This window comes from Poecilia formosa, unplaced genomic scaffold (genome assembly GCF_000485575.1).
Source record: "Poecilia formosa unplaced genomic scaffold, Poecilia_formosa-5.1.2 Scaffold46, whole genome shotgun sequence".
Classification (NCBI taxonomy): Eukaryota; Metazoa; Chordata; class Actinopteri; order Cyprinodontiformes; family Poeciliidae; genus Poecilia; species Poecilia formosa.
Window position 1 is genome coordinate 1,342,816 of NW_006799985.1, and position 19,098 is coordinate 1,361,913.

General features: G+C 38.9%; 1 protein-coding gene across 1 annotated transcript in view; it reads right to left on the reverse strand.

Annotated features, from left to right (window-relative positions):
* The window catches only part of tox3 (TOX high mobility group box family member 3), a 49,958-nt gene that overhangs the window by 20,147 nt on the left and 10,713 nt on the right, over nt 1–19,098 (reverse strand). The window contains exon 2 of the mRNA XM_007552173.2: nt 2,743–2,808. Coding sequence (XP_007552235.1) covers nt 2,743–2,808 — 66 coding nt within the window. The remainder of the gene's footprint in view (nt 1–2,742; nt 2,809–19,098) is intronic.

Sequence of the window (19,098 nt, forward strand, 5' to 3'; positions counted from 1 at the left end):
TATACCATTTGATCCAGTAAAAGTATTTCTATTTATCATAGAGCAGTAATAAAGGATCCGTCATTTCCAGTGCACATCCAGTCAGATACAAGGCAAAAGCTCACACTGCAGCACACAGTAGAAAACTTCAATGTCAGGAATAACGATCTATGTTTATGACTTTGTCTCCCTCTTTCTTTCCTTTAAATGCACAATACCATCTGTGCCCTAACACTGGAAACAGTTGTTCCTTTTGATTAAATGCAAATGAGTTGGACTGTTTGCATCAAGGATCCCCTGAAAGCCCCTCTTCCCCTCACCGCCGCAGTGGGCCCTCACAGCTGGGGGCTGAATGCTCTCCAAGCAGACTGTGTCGATGTGCTCCCCGCTGCATCGGACCTACGCGGCCCGTGGATGCAGGGGATATGCCCAGTCAGCGTAAACGTGGGGGAAAATTAGACTTCTTCTATAACGCTCTGTGGCTTTGTGAGAAGGCCATTTTATGAACACAAGGTCGCCTGCTCTGCGCCGTGTGTGTGTGTGTGTGTGTGTGTGTGTGTAGCTGCTTGGTCTTGTGTGTCGCAGTTGCATTTCTGCTGCCCCGTTGACATGAATGAAAACAATGAGGTTAACAATGACATCTATCTCTGTATTTTGGAGCGGTGCGATGCTGCTTTGCTGTGGTTTTTGAAGCCCGATCAATCTCTGAATGAGATTGAACCGTTTGAGCCACAGAGGACGACGGGTATTTTTGGTACTCTTGTCTCTAATGACAGGGCACCGGAGTGGGCGGAGGGGGAATAAAATGGGTAAATTTAGCTCACTGTTAGTTCGACTACAGCTCACAGAGGCAGCAGTAGGCTTCCATAGAATCACTAGAAGAATGTTAACGGTATTATTCCTGCAACTCTAAAGCAAAATCCTGTTGCTGACATTTCACTTTTTCTAAGTGCCAACACATAGAGCTACTCAGATGGTGATATGACTGGGGAATGTCTTTTTGCTCCTTTATTATAGCTCAACAAAGAGGAAAAGAAACAGGTGTTTGGAAGATGCAGCATTATCTCAGAAAGCTGGGGATACGGGGTGCATTTATAGCGAGATCACAAAACAGTTACCTCCTCACACCAAAATGTAGGATGAGACTGGCTCATCTTTTCATTGCCGTAAACTCCTGTATGCATTTAAGAACATGCAGCAGTATGCTTCTATCATTTTACAAAGACGTAGGGGCCAACTGGTGGTCACATTTGGAAATCAAATTGCTACATGTGGGTCAAATATGTTAATAGCAGAGCTAATCAATCATAAAAAGAATAGTAATCGGTTACTTTATTCAAATTTGCTGGAATTTTTATATTTATTGCACCTAGAAATCCTTTTTTTTTCTTTTTTCAAATTTCTTATACCACTGAAAAGGGGCCAAATGTATTATTTTTAAAAATTCAACTGCAAATCCAATCTGATCATGAAAACAGAGAAGATTTTTTTTTTCAGTGCAACACAGCATCTAATGTTTTGTAGGTTCAAATGCGTTTGAGTGATTGCGTCCTCACCAAAGACTAATATCTTCTCAGAAAGCTGCGCTGATGTTCATACTACACTTAAGTAAAAACAAGTGTAACAACATATATTTTTTATTTCAAGCAGATTGTTATTCAGTGCTGCAAAGGTCTCTAGTAAATTTACATCTCACTTCTACTGACAATCTTTTCGGTGAGAATTTTAATAAGGTAGCATTAGCTTGCATCCTCTTTTTATTATGAGTTTGATCATTTGGCTCAGAAAATATTTTGTAAGTCAGTTCTGTAAATTATGTGATACACTGAATTACGAAATATTGCCATGATTTTGAAATTCACATTTTTGGTACTACAAGGAATAGTCAAAAGATCATGCTAATCACTAAATGTGCAATGCTAAAAACCACTTAATTTTAATTTTGTAGTAATTTTGCCTCTATTTTGAATTTTTTCTTAACTGTGATTGTTCTCTTTCTCTCTCATACACACAATGTGTTCTAATACAGTTATTGATAGATTACAGACACCATATGGTAAAAAAATAGTTAATGGTTTAATAGTCCAACATATATCAGGATTCTTTTTTCTATTCAATATTAAGCTGAACAAAGAATTTTATTTTTGTGTACGTCTTGTTTACACTTTACACTTTCAGGGCTGCAAATGAAAAAAAAGCAAGTTAGTGAGGTACAGTCTGTGTGGTGAGGTGTAAATGAGATTTGCTCTTATTCTTAGATTAGCTTCATTTATAAAAACTTCTTGCACTAAGTGGAGGATTTTACTTAAACAGTTATAGAATAAATGCCAACTTAGTTGCAGATGGTTTGCTGATGTAGAGTGACATCTCTGTAACTTTGCGTTGTTTTCACTGCGTTATTTTGCTAAAAATGTTTACCTTTAAAACAGGTCAAATTTAAATGTATCGACAGGGTAGAAATTAGTTTTTTCTTAAAACGAAATTAGAACCAGCTGAAATCTACATTGGCAGGTATAAAATCAATTACAATAAATTGGCCATAAAGTGTCTGACTGAAAATTAAAATTATGTAATTTATGAAAGTTGCATAAAGAAAATCCCCCCATTTATGTAGAAAAGGCAGAATAAGTCCAACTAATATGAATAATATACATTTTTGGTTGATTGTGTTGTTTTCTGTGAAATCAAAATACACATTTAATTGTCTTTGCACAGACTTATTTCAAAGGACATTTGGACAAAAGGAAAGTAAAGCGTACTCACATCCCCAGCAGCGAGAAGGGCGCCATTCGCTTCGGCCATGTTCATGTAGTTGTTGTTATTCTGGAACTATAAATAAGAAGAAAAAGAAAGCACAATCAGTCAGTGGCTTCCAGTGGGTTGAGTGGGCAGCCCCATTCTCTCAACAGTCGTCTGTCACTCACACAAACTGTCACGCTTTGAACGTTTGCATTAACCCTTTCCTCCACCTGCACAGTCGCATCCTGCCACTTTGCTGTTATTGTTGCACGGTGAGGAGGATGAGAGAGGCCTGGCCAATTCAAGCCAGCGTAATGAGAATCTGCTCTGGCTATTCAGCTCTTATGGGATGGCAATTAAGGATATGTTTGCATCACAAAGCCAAGTATCAGGATACAGTGGCAGGTTATTAACTTCAAATAACCTATGGGAGGAGAGATACTAGAGGGAAATAAAGAGGTGGAGGGTGTGTTTATTGTGGGAGGGGTACACTGTTGGTCAGTGACAGCTGGGTTTACCTTTTTATTTAACTTGTATCATTCTCTTGCAGAATTTCTGCAGTAAAAATTTTAACTCCGGTGCCTACATGGCTCACATAAATGTGTGGGAAACAATAGAGAGTTTGTGCGTCCCACTCTGTAAAGATTGGGTAGTATTTAAGGCAACTGATAAGCTATTAAAACCCTGCAGTTTAGAAAGAAATAACATGTTTCCACAACATGTCCCCGCCTCTCCCAGCCCACACATAGCCTGCTGGCAAAATGGTAGCCACTTTGTTTCTTCTGAGACACGACTGCGCTGACAGGTAGAAACAATGGGACATAGAATGAAGAATTATGGGCTAGCAGCTGGGCCCAGGAGCACAATGCACCTCTGTAAGAGTGAGGAGAGCAAACAGTCTGCTCTCCTCAGAATTATGGCGAGGCTACATCTTGATGAGATCCGACTGAGGACGGCATTTTAATAAAAGTTCTGTGAATTTATTACAAACTCACTTAAAAACAGTGGATGGCGACAAGTTCAAAACACTCATCAGAATATTCACCAAACAACAATGGTAACAAACTAAGATCTAAATGAGAGAACATTTTAATGAGCATTGTGGGTTTTATTCTATACGCCCTTTCTTATGAGTGGCTAGTATGAGAATGTAATTACAGAAAGAAGCACTGCTAATCAGCTGCGAATGGTATCCATTAATTAGTCTATGCCCTGGAGAGAGAGTGGGAAGTCTGCAGAAGTGTTAACTGTGCTACGCAACAACGAGTAGAGGCGCCATGAGCTCTGTTTATTGGAGCAGGTGATTCGAACCCACCGGGGCCTCTGGTGCCACGTTAGCCCGAAGCTGCCCCACTGAACTACATCTGACTTAAAAACCAGGGTTTACATAGTTTCTATCAAAAATGTTCAGACAGAAAAAGTGCATGGCTGCAATGAGAAACATCTGTCAACCGCTAAAACTCCTTCACTGCCCAGCTGTGTGTAACTTGGAGACATGACATGGCTGGGTTACGTCAGCCACTTGGCTGGTAATTAACCTTACCGTGGCCTTATCTTGGAAGTGCTTCTCTGTTCCTCGTCGTCTTTTAGATAATAAATTAAAGTCCCAGAGATATCCCTCTCTCTTCAAGCACGCACTTGGAAAATTGTTCTGATTTAGAACAAGATAAGGCTACATTCAGGGCAGGCCCTGCTTCATCTGGTGCTGTGAGTACAGTTTCGAAAAGGGAGCTGACAATGTCTCATGTTAAACACCTTGCAGATAAAATGAAGACAGTCCTCACAATGAAGCAGGGATTAGCTAACTGTAGTCTTCCTTTTGTCGGCTTCACATGCAGCCGGTGAAGTAAATATTGAACATGTCAACATTTTTCTCTGTAAATATTTTTTGATGAAGCTGCAAACCATTCACAACCGATGCCAGTAACAGGAAGTCAAAACAAAAGTAAACCTGTTACACTGCACTCTGTTGAATACATAACTCAGAAGGGGAAAGACCATCATTTCATCATAAACTACCAGCCATGAGGAGACGTCAGGGGTCTTATTCCGGCGTTGGAGCGACAAGCTCTTATACTTGGGACGGGCACTTATAAATGCAGCATTTGGGGAAATTGTAATCGCTGATTTTACATTAGAGCTATGGTTTCAATACGCCTGAATCCCAAACTCAACTCACAGGACACCACTGCTGAAAAAAATGCAGAACCTCATATAAAGTTTACTGAAGAACATCTGGACCAGTAGATGACATACTTGGAGAATGCAGTCTGGTCAGCCGAGAACAAAATCCTTCAGATGTTACTGCATATATATTTAGAGGAGGAATGACACTGTACAAAATCTGGAAAAGAGCAATTTCAACTGAGCAATTGTTTAAGGGAAAAATATAGCAAGGCATTCTTGATGAGGGTTAAACATGGTGCATTTCCACCAAAACAATAATCGCAAACTCCTCCGGAAACTCTTTGTGGGTGGCAGAGGAAGAAAATAAAGCTGCTGGAATGGTTCAGTCATTAAATCTTTGGAAAGAAATGAAGATCACAATATTTTGAAAATGTCCCAGAATCTTCAAGATCTGAAGAATAATCTCCATACTGAAAATGTCGGTACAGGGACAATATTAAATTCACTTAGTGAAATGTTTTCATTGTATTGAATATGTGACAAATTATGTCTTCATTTGTGTTGATCATTCAGGTTGTTACAGAAATATGGTGTGAATTACATGTCAATACCCTTATTTCAAAATACAACTACTGAGAAAATCATTGATGTGTTCTCAGTATTGTCTTCATTATTTGCTGTAAAACTTTTTTTTTTTTTTTTTTTTTTACGCTGGAGCTTTACCGTCACATTTGATGATCACATTAACTGCCACAGATTATCGGCTAAATTACTCATCATGCTACACACCACTGAGTTCTGCAGATGACAACCTTAAAGATATCCATGTGCCTAAATCAAAAAGTGATGAGTCATTAACAACAAACATCATATTAAGAGATCTGGCTAATTTACACATTGCAAGCATGGACATTGATCCAAATCTCATTAGCTTCATTAGAGAAAACACAATCAAGTTAAGTCCAAGTGCCAATTAGCGATGTGAATCTCCCCGGGCTCTGTCTGTGTGAGTCATATTTTACTGTGTTTCAAAGATTGTTTAAGAGCAGCTCCCAATCTCCTTGGAGAACGGTGAGTAACATCCTAGGAAATGTCCCCTGCCACTGCTATCAATCTTAAAGAGCTCACTCCATGTAGGTCCGGCCGCTGCAATGAGAGCAGGCAGCTGAGATTGTTGTTGTTATTCTCAGTTCCTTTCTGGTGAGGTTTGGGGGGCGGAGAGAGGGGCACTCGGAGCTCATGTTTGCAGCAATGCCGATTGAGTCAAATGCCAGAAGAAATTAAGTGTGATTGGAGGGTCTGTGCAGCTGACGCTAAAATGGGTCAGCGCAGACAATGAAGGCTCTGTAATTAAAATGATGTGACGAGCTAGATGAGAGTGCCGGCTGCCATGCAAGGGGCCAAACAACGGCATGTATGCCAACTTGGAAGAAGCTTTGCAAATGGACATTTTGAACAAATCCAAGGATTTGCACTGACAGAAAAAAAAACTGCTCCAAAAACAAAACAAAATGTCACATTCTTGCTTTGATTTGCTTGTTCTGGCAGAGGAGAATCCCAGTGAAGCCATAGAAAAGTGGCGCTTTAAGGGTTTTATTAACAGAGTGGATTCGCAGCTAAAGGCTCTCTGTAAAATGAGCCGAGCCGAGAGACAGACATGGCTACATGGCAGAGCAAATGCCAGGCAGTCAGTGTTTTTATTTCTCTTTCTGCACCAGCAGCACATTTCTTCTATAACTGTTTAAGACGAGAGAATTAAGAGCTTACATGGACGCTGATCCTGATGTGAAAAGACTCCAGTGTCTGCATGATCACACACACGCACACATGCACACACACGCACACACACACACACACACACACACACGCACACACAGAGTGAATAAACCAAGCAGCCGCGCAGTGAAAGACATGAATATACATTTCTAGGTTTTTCTTCAAATCCACAGAAAATTATTTTCTTTTCCTACTCAAAATATCATGCACAACTGCTGAATCACTGCAAAACCATCAGTCATTATCAGACAGAGCAGGTGCAATCTAAAGTTGCAGATTTATTAGGTTTTTTTGTTTCTGACTACAGCTGGAGTGGTTTTGATGCTCTGTTTTTTTTTTTGTTTTTTTTCAATCCCTGCACAGAAATATTTGTATGAAAGCACGTCCAGTGGGAAATAAGGTGTTTTACAGCTATTACAGCAAACAAAATTATTTCAACCTCAGGGCGAACGCAATATTGCACCAACACGACCCCATCTCACCCTCAATATGATGGAGTAACCACACAGATCCTATCAGTAAACATGAACTGGACAACAAAGAGCAGCACAATCCATGCCTGAAGAGCCTCTTATAGCTCATTCCATGCATACAAACTCCCATCTATATGGCTAAATGTGACGGGGTTTTTTACACTGCAGGAGCAAAAAGGTCCACTTTATTTAACACAAGCTGACAAAAAATACTCTAAATGCCTCCTTCCAATACCAATTCTTAAATAAGCTTTAACAAAACTCCCCTTGGTTTTACAGTATGACCAACACGTCACAATATCAGTGCTGTCTGTCAGTGAGTAACACAGTTGGACACATTCTTGCTCCCCACTGAAAACCACCAAACTAATTCAATCAAGAGGCCAGGCTTTTTCCAGAAACAAATCAACTGCTGACAAGTGATTTTACAGTTCAGCTTGAGCCCAGTAATCACAGCCTAGCATGTGTTCCCTGGAACATGACACTTGTGCTAATACGTTCTCCAGTGGCCTCAGTAAAAGACTGTGAAAACACCACAGTTAAAACCGGGCCCTCTATCCAGGGAAACCCGCGACCGTTTGCTTTGTGTTATTTTATGCAATTTCCGTCAAAGCTTGGCCTGCTGTTAGTTTTCAGTTAGTCACTTGAGTCCATCACAAAGCCATTGTTCTAGCCACTGGAAAAGTTTAATTCTCAACTAATATTTACAACCTAATGCAGCACAGACACCTCTATGACAATCACAAGGCGTTTTTGCGCTCTGCAGGCCCTTGCGCATGCAGCGCCCAAACTGGGATATAGATATATTCCCTCAAATGTGTGTAGCGGTCAGTTTGTAAAGCGACTCCACGTGTCTACAGCAAGCTGAGTTCTAATCTGCAGGCCGATCGATTGGTAATTCAGTTTAAAGCTAAAATCATTACTCCCCCCAGCCCAGTACTGTCTTCTGCCATTAGGATTGCTGGTCGTCAACAACACAAGGTGCCACTGAGGGGAAGTTCACTGTAAGCATCTCGCTTTTTCTTTGCCTCTAAATGTCAGTACTACTTCAGCAGTGCAGAAAGTCTTACGTGAGATCTGAATTAAACTGATGACAGAGTTGTTCAAGCTGTGCACACCACACAGACCACTGTGACCTCAAATAGTGTCATGGCAGCTTGCTTTCCTAGAACAAACCTATCCTGGGGAAACCGGAAGACATCTTCCCTTAATGCTTCCTGGTTAGCAAACCTCAAAAACAAAAGCTGCCTTCAGAACTATGCAGTTTCTATTAAGTTGTTTATCTGAAAATGTCCAATGTGATTCCAGTAAGAGCTGCAACATGCCATCACTGATTTCCCTCAAATATGACATATCATGGAACTACCCTGCACAAAACCCAAAAGTAGGGCTTCAAACTGCTCTACATGGAACAGAGGCGTTATATTTCGGTCACGATGCATGAACCTAAGTTTGTATAGCCAACCAAAATTACAAGCCTAACTATCAAAATAAAGAAAAAAAAAAACTTACAAGCTATTTCACAGCTCAGCAAATATACATTATGTTTTTTCAGGCTCTCCAGTCATTATGGCACTGCTGAAAGACTGTAGAAAGGCAAACTATAGTTTGAGCGTTCAGCACGTTCCGTGCGGCTAAAAATATATCCAACAAAGACACGGTGTAAAAGAGTGATAACAAGCAGCAGTAAACAAACCAGAGTGAAAGGCACTGCTGAAATCTGTGTGTCACTTTAAGGATTTCTGAGTAAGATTTGCTTGTGAATAAGTTTTCCTGCATGGCCTCCCACATTGGTTTAGGCAGAAAGACTGCCAATCACAGGAGAGTAAACTGTTAGCACAAAGTCATATCTTGTAGTTTCTTAAAGGACATTTTTGTTCACTGAGAAACACTGACTCGAGGGCATTTACACTGAAATCTAATAGCAGTTCTTGAGATTCATTATGCTTTCAGAATCAACAGAGTAAAGCCTTCCTACTTGTTCTGTAAGTGAACATTTAGGCACAGAGCTGCTAATATTAGTAAATTATGAATCACTCGATGACAACACATGCTGATGTTAATCCGGTAATGGCCTATTGTGTGCTAAGCCGCTTAAATTCAAGCTCAAACAAATGGTACTTGTTTTTTTCAAGCATTTAGTCATCGAGACAACTACTGAAGGGGACAGGCATGGACACAATGTCCCATTGCAAAGCACATAGTCCTCACATTCCTACGAATCTAAAGGCTACAATAACTGTAAGCAAATCATTTCGAACATGTTGGTCGATTAAAGTTTTTAAAAGAGTGTATATATCTCATTAAAAACGTTAGTGACAGGTTATGTTCTTTTCCTTTTCAACACAGTTGATAAACAAAATCATCAACATATGGTTTTCAAATGACACACAGTACTCATCAAATCGGGTCCGTCTCTTTTCTGTGAGTATCAATCAAAGTTCCTCCGGGCCCCAGATTAGAGCCTATGATCTCTGCTCTATTTAAACTATCACTAATTCATTTTTGTTTTTTCTTCTATTATCCAAAGAAGTTAATTAAGAGATCCATATTATGACCCTTAATCTTCACCATGTATATTTTTAACTTTTGTGATTCCTTCTCAAAGGGAAAAAGCTGATTATATTTTTAGGAATATATATTTTTTCTTGTTCTATGTAAGAACATATTGGATTCTCTAATCATTTTGCCTGGATGTTGAAATAATGTATATTATTATTCTCTGTTAAATTCTTATCCTTGCATGTCTACAGATTTTTCTTTTGGTGGTTTTTACACATAAATCTTTTCCTGCACTGTTGCATTTTAATGCATGTGTTTGTGTTTAAATATCACACCTAGTATGGTTTACGCTCTGCGAATAGTTTGCAAATGTCTGTTCCCAGAGTCAAAACAGAATTCTGAAAAAAGCTTGTGTGTGTAGAGGAATAATGAACAAAAAGAGCTGAGGTTGTCAGAACTGGTTACCACGGAAAAATGTTGCATATTATCATGGCACAAGAGAAGAGTTCACTATTGACCCGGTTGCTCTGATTTGTTCCATGAATTAGCAGCTCACTTTCTAATAGAGGATTTTAGTTGCAGTTATTTTGATTCTTTAGATATTGTATTTTATCTGACACAGGTTTTATCCAGATAACGCCATAAAAAAGTATATATTCTTGCAATTCAAAATACCAAAAACACTCATCTTTACCAGAATTCTTGCTTTTTTTTCTCTGTAAAGCTTAAGCCTTTCAAATGCAGCTCTAACAAAGATGCTCTCAGTATTTTTCATAATGGACTAGTAGAATGGGCCCTGCAGTCTCACTACTATGCAGGTCGGTATCCAACATCCGGCTTTTTTCCCCTCGCAGTTAAAATTGCTCTGCACTCTTAAGAGCAAATCCTAAAAGAAAGCACGAGCTAAATGGGGTTCCATCTTTGATCTAGCAGGGTGCAAAGCCATTGGCCCACAGCCACAAAGGGGCTCTGGTGATGGAGAGGGCTTCAGAAACATGGTGTAGCTTCCTCACAAAGGCTGCTATTTCATGGACACACAGCTCTTGAGGAAGCGGCATCTAGAAGGCTCGGCTTGCCGATGTTGTCTTCCTTTAACTGTTAAGCCATCTCTCAGGGCTGTTTACTCTCACCAGCCCTAGATGGTAAAGGTGTAGACTTTAAATGAAGCATCCTTTCCTGTATTTCTATTCAAATGTAAGAAGCTGGTGTGCAGTTAGGAGACCGAATATGTAAAAGTTGTATGCCCAGATATCGGACAAAAGAAGACGAGCAGGTTTGTTTTTAGTGGCCATGATGCTATTTCTCTTGATCTGTCAGGTTCTTATGAGCTCTGGGACTTAGATCCACATAAAGCTCAACTGAAAGCTGAAGTCCTCTCTTGCACTACTCCGCCAGCCCTGATGCATTTTCCTATTCCCTGTGTGCCACTACTGGATAATGCACTCATTATAAATGGCTTTGGGAATGTGCACTGTCAAGAGCTTTTAGTGATGAACTCAGAGCAGCCATCTATTTCTTATCTTGTGAAGTCAGTGGAAGACTTATATGTGATTTTGTGAATAAAATGTTATGTTGTAAGTTTTAGAGCAGACAAAACCACCAGAAATTGATCTTTTTATCTCTTGTATGATAGAGAGTACAGATGGACAAATCAATCAGCCAGATATTGGAATTTGACATTTTTTTTCTTTGTTTCCTTTTGATTGGTGATCAACAAGTACATTGATCAGATTTTTTTCCTATGTATTTAAAATAAAAACTTCCACCCTTTTTGGTCTACAAACTGCATGTATTTTGGTGCACTTTTTCAATTTAGTGATAGTCGGATGAAGGTTTGGAACATTTTCTGTGATGCGTGATTGGAAAAAGTAATTCCGAATGTGTTCCCATCTATCATCTTCTCTTGGATTTATAACTGATATTTCGATCAAAGGACTCTGCTAAATTGTTTCCCTCTTTACTGGGTTATAGTCCAAAAGGAACAAAATCAAAAAATCTTAATGGCCCAGGATTAGCCCAATCGATCCGCATTTGAAGTTTTTAATAAGCAACTAGGTCTAAATTTCATTTTAAAACCAACATAAGGAAGGATTTGAAATATTACCGACAATTGTAAAATAAATTTGCAGCTATGTGTGCAGCCAGCTAGAAGTCTGCTTAACTCTCTTTCCCTTGTAACCCAGATGATTGAATCCTGTACCAGACTTCCGGGCCTTCCTTACTTTCCAAGCTGCTGTGCAACTTTCTCTTTCCTGTTATTCCTCACAGAGCACCAAAGTAAGCACAAACTGGCCCGTTGTTCAATCTCTATAAATCTGAAAAGCACAAACTGCTGAGCGGTGACTCATATATCAGTCTATTATATACTACAGGGCTGACTGTATTAAACAAATAGCTGGGCCTGCAGCTGGAAAAGAGAGGCAATATAGAGAGAGCAGAGGTTATTGTCTAATTTAAATCTTGGCTACTTTCCCAGAACTGTACCACATTCCAATTTGTGGCTGTGTTGCTTGGCGCTACTGACAGAGGTCCGGCTGCAAATACTCTCGGGCTCGTCTCCAGAAATGTGCCTCCAAACTGACAATCAACAAGTTGGCAAAGATTAACAGAATGACGGGGGGAAATTAGGCTAAATAATGAAGATGCACAAATACAGTTGCTATGCTTAGATGGAATACAGATGCTATCCTTAGATGTTTCCTTTTTTTCTGTCAGCGGTGGCTGCAGTAATGCACCTATGATCATAAATACTTGATGTTCAGCAGCGAAGGCTCATAAAAAAAATGCATTTAGTCTGTAATGTCTTTAAGGTCCATAATGAAACAGCAGCTGGAAAAGACATCTGTGAACACAGAGTAGTTATAGAATGCTTGAGTGAGCTCTTAGAAGCAATTAGCTGTTTCAAGTATTTTCTCCTTGGCATACTATTGTCCGTTCATCTGCTAGATTGACAGCGCACCAGGACATCATTAGCAAACCTGACAGCTGTTGAGTTACAGTCATTGTTTTTCTCCTGACAGCAGCCATCCGGCTTAGTGCTTCTCTGGTGTTTTTAACAGTATTTAAACCCTAAATGTTACTTTACTCTTCAGATTAAGACACCAGATTTAAATAACAGTGAACACGACGCTTCAGCTTTGATCCCATATCATTGCGGTGACAGTTATGGAGATTTAGAACAAAGAAACAATAGACATATTTTTGTCATAATTCACAACTATGCCTTTACTCTGTGTAAAACGACAGGCTGGAGATCAAAGCAGAAGGAAATCTGGAGCCCCGGCGTGTGGAAATAGGTCTTCCTAAAACGAAAGAAAGAGGGGAGGTAGCAAAGAGTTCACATGTGGAGAACACAAGTAAGATCCAAAATGTTTTCTGTTTTATGACCGCCAGTGTAAGGAGAGTCAAAACAGCTATTTTAATCATTAGTTTCCAAATAAAGACACAAACAAGTCTTGTAAAACAATACATGACAAAATGCTGTTTGCACAGTCGGTTATAAATTTTCTGTGTACATCCCCATTTTCCTAGTGCTATTGATTTGCTCCTTTGACCGAGGCTCCTTTTGAGTACTTTTATCCTATTTCCCTCTGCTGAAGAAAGGGGTCAGTCACATTTTCTGTATTTGAGCCTTGACCTCTATTTTAGGACCATGCTGTGAGTTTCTCCACTAAAATAAATGAGAGTTGAGCCCGGTTTGCTGTGCTGCTGCACCTTCCTGTGCACATGTTCTCCCATCACTCTTCATCTGTCTTCATTAGTCTGGTTTGACCTGCTTCACCAATACTCTGCCAGTGCACATAGTCTGCAGGGAGCATCAGGAACTGCCACGTCTTGCATGCATAGGTTGAAATAGATCCGAATGCATGCAAGATAACGAGATTTTCTGGTCAGAGTTTGTGAAGAAAACCCGTAAACAGAGATTAGCAATAAAAAAGCATAAATGAACAAAAACCAATCATGAGAAACTGTTTTACTGTAATACTAGGCAGAGTCACTGGAACATACTGATTGCTGCCTTAAGTCGGAGTGAGGAACAGAATTCCCACAGTCAACTTGTCATCGGCTAATTTACCTGGAGCCAGAGGGGGAGATTCACTGGACACATAGGGAGAGTTAATCTCTTCATTCATCTCCACTAAAGAGATCGACCCAATTAGCTCACCACACTGACTGACAGCACTTGTGTTTGCTTTACTCCCTTGCCCGCTTTCCCCCCCTTCCTTCTTAGATCAGGAATTTTGTAGTTTATGCAGGTTCCAGCTGATGGCCTCAGAAATTTATTCAAGGGTACAACACAATGGTGAAATAATCATCATGTCTTTATTCAAATCTGCAGAGCCTGAAATATTCACCTCTACAATTTGCTGTGACTGATTAGCCCATGGAAGGGTAGCTTGGGGATAGCTCTCCGGAGTTTTGTAATTGAGCTGATTTGACTTTGGAGAGGGTTTTTCTTTTCCTCCAGACAACTGCACACATTCTCCTTTTTAAATGTGCTTCTCTTTTTATTAACTTCAGCAATGAGCCAAAGCAGATCAGAATTATGACGCTTGCAGAGACAGTTCAATGCAGGACAGTTTATATTCCAACTGTCCTGCTCATCCTGTTTCATCTGATCATTTCTGAGTGTATCTCTGGCAAAAATCCAGGAAGCAGGCAGTGCAGAAATGTCAGATCTGGCAATTCAAATATCACTTCCACTGCTGACATGCAATAAAATATGAAGATTGGCCAAAGAAATCCAACATAGTCAATGAACCTATATATAGAGTAATTTTCATACAGTCAAATGTAAAAGAAAGTACTTCACCAAGGTTAAAAATCAGACATAATCCACTAGAAACACAGGTATCTTTGAAAGTAATTTTGAAAAAGTATTCTAAAACACACATACTTGTAAGTATTTTAAGAGTTTTCAAAGTCAGTCCTGCTAAATTAAATAATTTTCAGAAAATTCAGAAAATTTTTAAATATGTAACCAAAATGACTTTTGTTCCATTTCTTTTTGCTTTGTAAAATAATATGTATTTCTACCAATATATTTACCTTATATTTACAAGTTTGGTTGTCCTGGTTATACTGGGGACCAAAATTGCACCATTTGTTACACATTTAGTTGGTGCGATTCACTTTCATACCACAATCTTTGAAAAACCTGTTCAACCTGTGGTGGTGCTGTCCCACTGAACTAAAAAACAAACCTCATGCATTTGTTTTGTCAGTGTCAATGTCAATTTATTCATAATTTCACCAAAGTGCTGTACAGCATTCATAAAACCACCACAACAAGAATGTTGCATAAAAAAAGCAGGACGCTTTTGACCACTTGTTTGGTCCTCATCCGAGTTCATTCACTCCTCCCCAACCAAACCGGACTTCCTAGACAAATGAACTAGAGTTTGAATAAAGCGGACCAAACAGGGGCTGGCAGGAATGAATCCTTAAACAAACGTGCAATTAATTGCATCATGTCAAAAGCTACTCTGCTTTGCTTTGTTTCATATTACCTGCATTGGCTCATGTCTAATAATAGTATGAAGGTTTGGATTAAGGATGATGCTGGGATTTTATTGTTTACTTTGGTTGTGATTTGCCTAATGTTTTCATCACATCTCTTTTTCCCCATAACTATGACTCTCATCACTTTCTGTGAGCTTTAAAGTTAGTCTGTGTAATATTAGATAATGTGCATTTAGATTCATGAAATTCAGTATTCTGTATAGCTCTAATTTAGCTCATATTTCTGTTATTCAACTGCTGGTTTAATATCTTTATTCTATGACTACTATAAGTGGACAAATTTCATTCAGCTTTGAAAGCATGTTGGATAAAAAATAAGATTGTGTGGAAAAAAAAAACTATTTATAATTGTTCTATTTTCAAGTTTATTTTGTCTGTAGGTGACTCTTCACAATCATCAAGGTAAATAATGCAGCTGGTTTCTATGCATGAGGAACTGAAAGGCTTAAAGTGGGCTTGATAAACAGTGAGCTGAAAGGGTAAGCCATCAAATAATGTCTAATAATGAGCTTTTTCATTCTAATCCTGAATGTGTAATTATAAGATTATAATGTCAGTGCTGGTTCTCAGAGCTCATGGAGCCAGTGAAGGCTATGCTCACAAAAATCCCTTTGCCACGTTGCTCTGAAAACAGCTTTCTTCTTTCACATTAAATCTCATTTATTTTGTACAGGGGAAGGACAAAATAAAACAAAGATACAGCTATTCTCTTGCAAACTAAACAACTAATGCTCTGGGGCATTGTTTGTCATTGTTATTCAGTGCTCACTCACCTACACTTAAAACATGATCCTTCTGGATTTTAATTAAGCACCAAGGTGCCTCCCAGGGGGTTTTGGCTTGGCAAAGGAAACTACTTTGATTTATGTACGACTTTGTTCTTTTTGCTTGAAGCTTGCCTGTTATGAGAGGCTGTAGTGATGAATGAAAGAAGCTGGCAATTATTTTTATTAGTTAATTAGTTCCTGTTGGGGATCCACTCTTTTGAAAATGTATGCAAACTTCAGCAGTGATGCTGTACACTGGGCTGTCTCTCTGCTTGTCATCTATGTCAATAGCTACATTAGTACCATGCAAACTGCCTATCTCACTGCAAACTTATGCTCAAGCGTGTTCATCAAAATTAAATGGAAATACATGGGTAATAAAATTAAGCTTTTAAGAGTTTGCTTCTGTGCATTAGGTAATGCCTGAATCGCCCAACCTATTCCATGCATGCACTTCTGCTTAGAGCCAAGCCCACCTACACAGCACAAAAATAGCACTGATTAGCAAAATCCTTGCAGACCATTATAAAAAGCTATTTCAGTATCAGCGGTTTTCAAATACAACCTCCAGGCAGCTGAATTGATAATTAAAAGTAAACACTTTATGTGTTTACCCCTCTCACTCTGCAGTTTGACAGAAATAAACAGCTTACCATTACAATTACTAGGAAACTTTGATTTTTATAACATTAAGGATTGATACCATACTGTGCTGCAAAACAAAAAAAAGTAGTTTTATTGTTTTGTAAGACGTCCAACATATCTCAAGCTAGACATGGGCTTGGTAATTGTACACTGGAGGCTGAGGCCAATTTTCAATATGTGCTACAATCTAAAGAAAAAAAAAAAAAAATCCAACCATACAACATACTGCCATTTTCAGAACTGTCCATATGTCCTGCTTCGAAGTTAAAACAGATGACCAAATATCATTCACAGAATTCTAACAGAAACTTAATTTAGTGGTCTTTTGCTGAGTTGAGAACATTTGTAGCCGTTTTGATTTGAGTTTTAGTAGACTGCATTGTTAAATAGGTGAGATACAGAATTCTTACGGTTTAATAACTTTGATGAAAGATACACAGATTTCACTGTAATAAAGTATTAAGACAGTTCAATTCAAATCAGTTGAAGTTTATTTATGGAACACCAATTCACAACCAATGTCGTCCAAAGGCACTTTACAAAAAACATTTCATTTCAATCCTACGTACATTCCTATTGGTCCTAATTATTAAATAGTACTGTAAACTCGGTTAATTAGTCAAAGTAGCTTAAAATTTCTATGTAAGGATATCTTTAAAGCTAAATATATTAAACACAAATACAATACAAGATATAAGTGCTTTCATTTAAAACAGGTCTGTACTTGGGCTGTTTGTTGTCAATAATCTGTGATTATCTAAGCAAAGATTAAAATTCAAAAAGAATTTAAGAATTATTTATAACCCCAAAATCAGCATAAAGTGCTAAAGTCATCTCTTATGCCTGTGTCACAATGATTTAGTTTAAATAATATATTAAAAATACATATGGTGCAAGATCTATGTGCTTTGATTTAAAACAGCTAGCCAACTGTAGTTTTACACCAGCATTACCTCAATAAGAGTGATTGGTTGATGCTTGCTTCAGTTTCCACTTCAGGACAGTCAACATTTTTTACTACCGGCAAATGGAAAAAAAAACAAAACAAAACAAAAAAAAAACTAAAATTTTCTTTTCTGTAAGTTTGAGAAAAATCTAGCTCCCCTGCTGACCAGCAGTGCACAGCAACAGTTGAGGGAAGAGTATCACTGCTTTATACAGTCAGAGAAATCTCTGGTAAGTCCAGCGCTTTCTCTGGCATCTTATTGAAAACATGTTACACTGTGGAGACGGTATGAAACTTCTAGCACTTTTTACAGAACTTTGTATAAACTGATACTGGCCTTTCTATGATGACTAAAGATATCAACACACCCAACTGGATACGACTCTCTTGAATATGGGGTGACACTTCATTGACAAAACCATATTTTAAAACACAGAGTTCCACTCTCTTGGATTCACATCAGAACCTAATGGAGTCTGAAAACCACACGGGTGCAGAAGGATCGCTCTGAGTAGCTGGTGGAACTGCTGAAGGTCAGAACTGCTTAGCTGAGCAGCCAAAAGCCTTCATAAAACCATGCGTAGTGTCATTATTTTCCAAGTGGTTTATTGTAGACAGTTAACCTTGGTTAACTGAAACTTACCACTTTAATCAGCTGCCTGAAATACCTTTAAAACAAAGTGCTTCTTTAGTCTTTTCCCCCCTCTTGTTTACCAGCAGGAGTTAGAAAAATGTTGGTGACACCTATGTAAGAAAGGAACATTTTTTTCAAGGTTATGCAGGTACTATAAAGGTACACCACCAGTCAGTGGTTTCGATGTTGAGAAGGTAGATCAGTTTTTATGGAAAGAATGTCATTTGAAAGAACCATGAGTGGCTGTCCAGTCAAGGAAACTATGCCAAAGCTGAGGCTTCACAGACCTTGATCTCGTTTCTACTGCTGCCATCCCACAGTATGACCGCATGTGAGAGTTCATAAGCCAGCAGAAACACACAGCAAACAAGGCCACGCTGTGAATAAGCCCCGACCACAACTCTCGAAAATATTAGTTGGCGCAAGAATCTCATGAACCTCATTCGTACTCCCAGCCGAGGTTTCAGGGAATGCACCTTTGATATCTGGCAAGCGCTTTCACTGCGGCCATGTGCATTGTTCCTTTTGATTGTGCAAGTGAATAAAAGCTAGAGAGACTCATGAATACTGCATGATTTTTCATCAAATGGAAAATCTCAAAGAAGAGTTATTTCAGTAACACGTTGAGAGCCGTGCTCATCTAACCAAGGGCAACTGATGGCCAATTATAACTAAAAGAATTATGTAAGAACAATGAGTCACCTATGTTTTTTATAACGTAGAACGTCTTTCATTTGTCTTCCCTAGAGGACACAGTCTTGACAAATCAAGTATGTTTAATATATTTGTGGCTAAGGGACTCGTAAAAAGCTCTCAGTGAGGGGTTAGGGAAAGATTGCCATCTTAGATCAATATTGAAAAAGTTCAGCGTGTTGTGCCTTGTGGTCAGGTTTACACAGTCTGCACAAACACCAGACTTTTAGGCAGTGAAATGGGCCAAAAGGTTGTAAAACTGGTGATAAATTCCTGACTAAGCAGGAAAGAAAG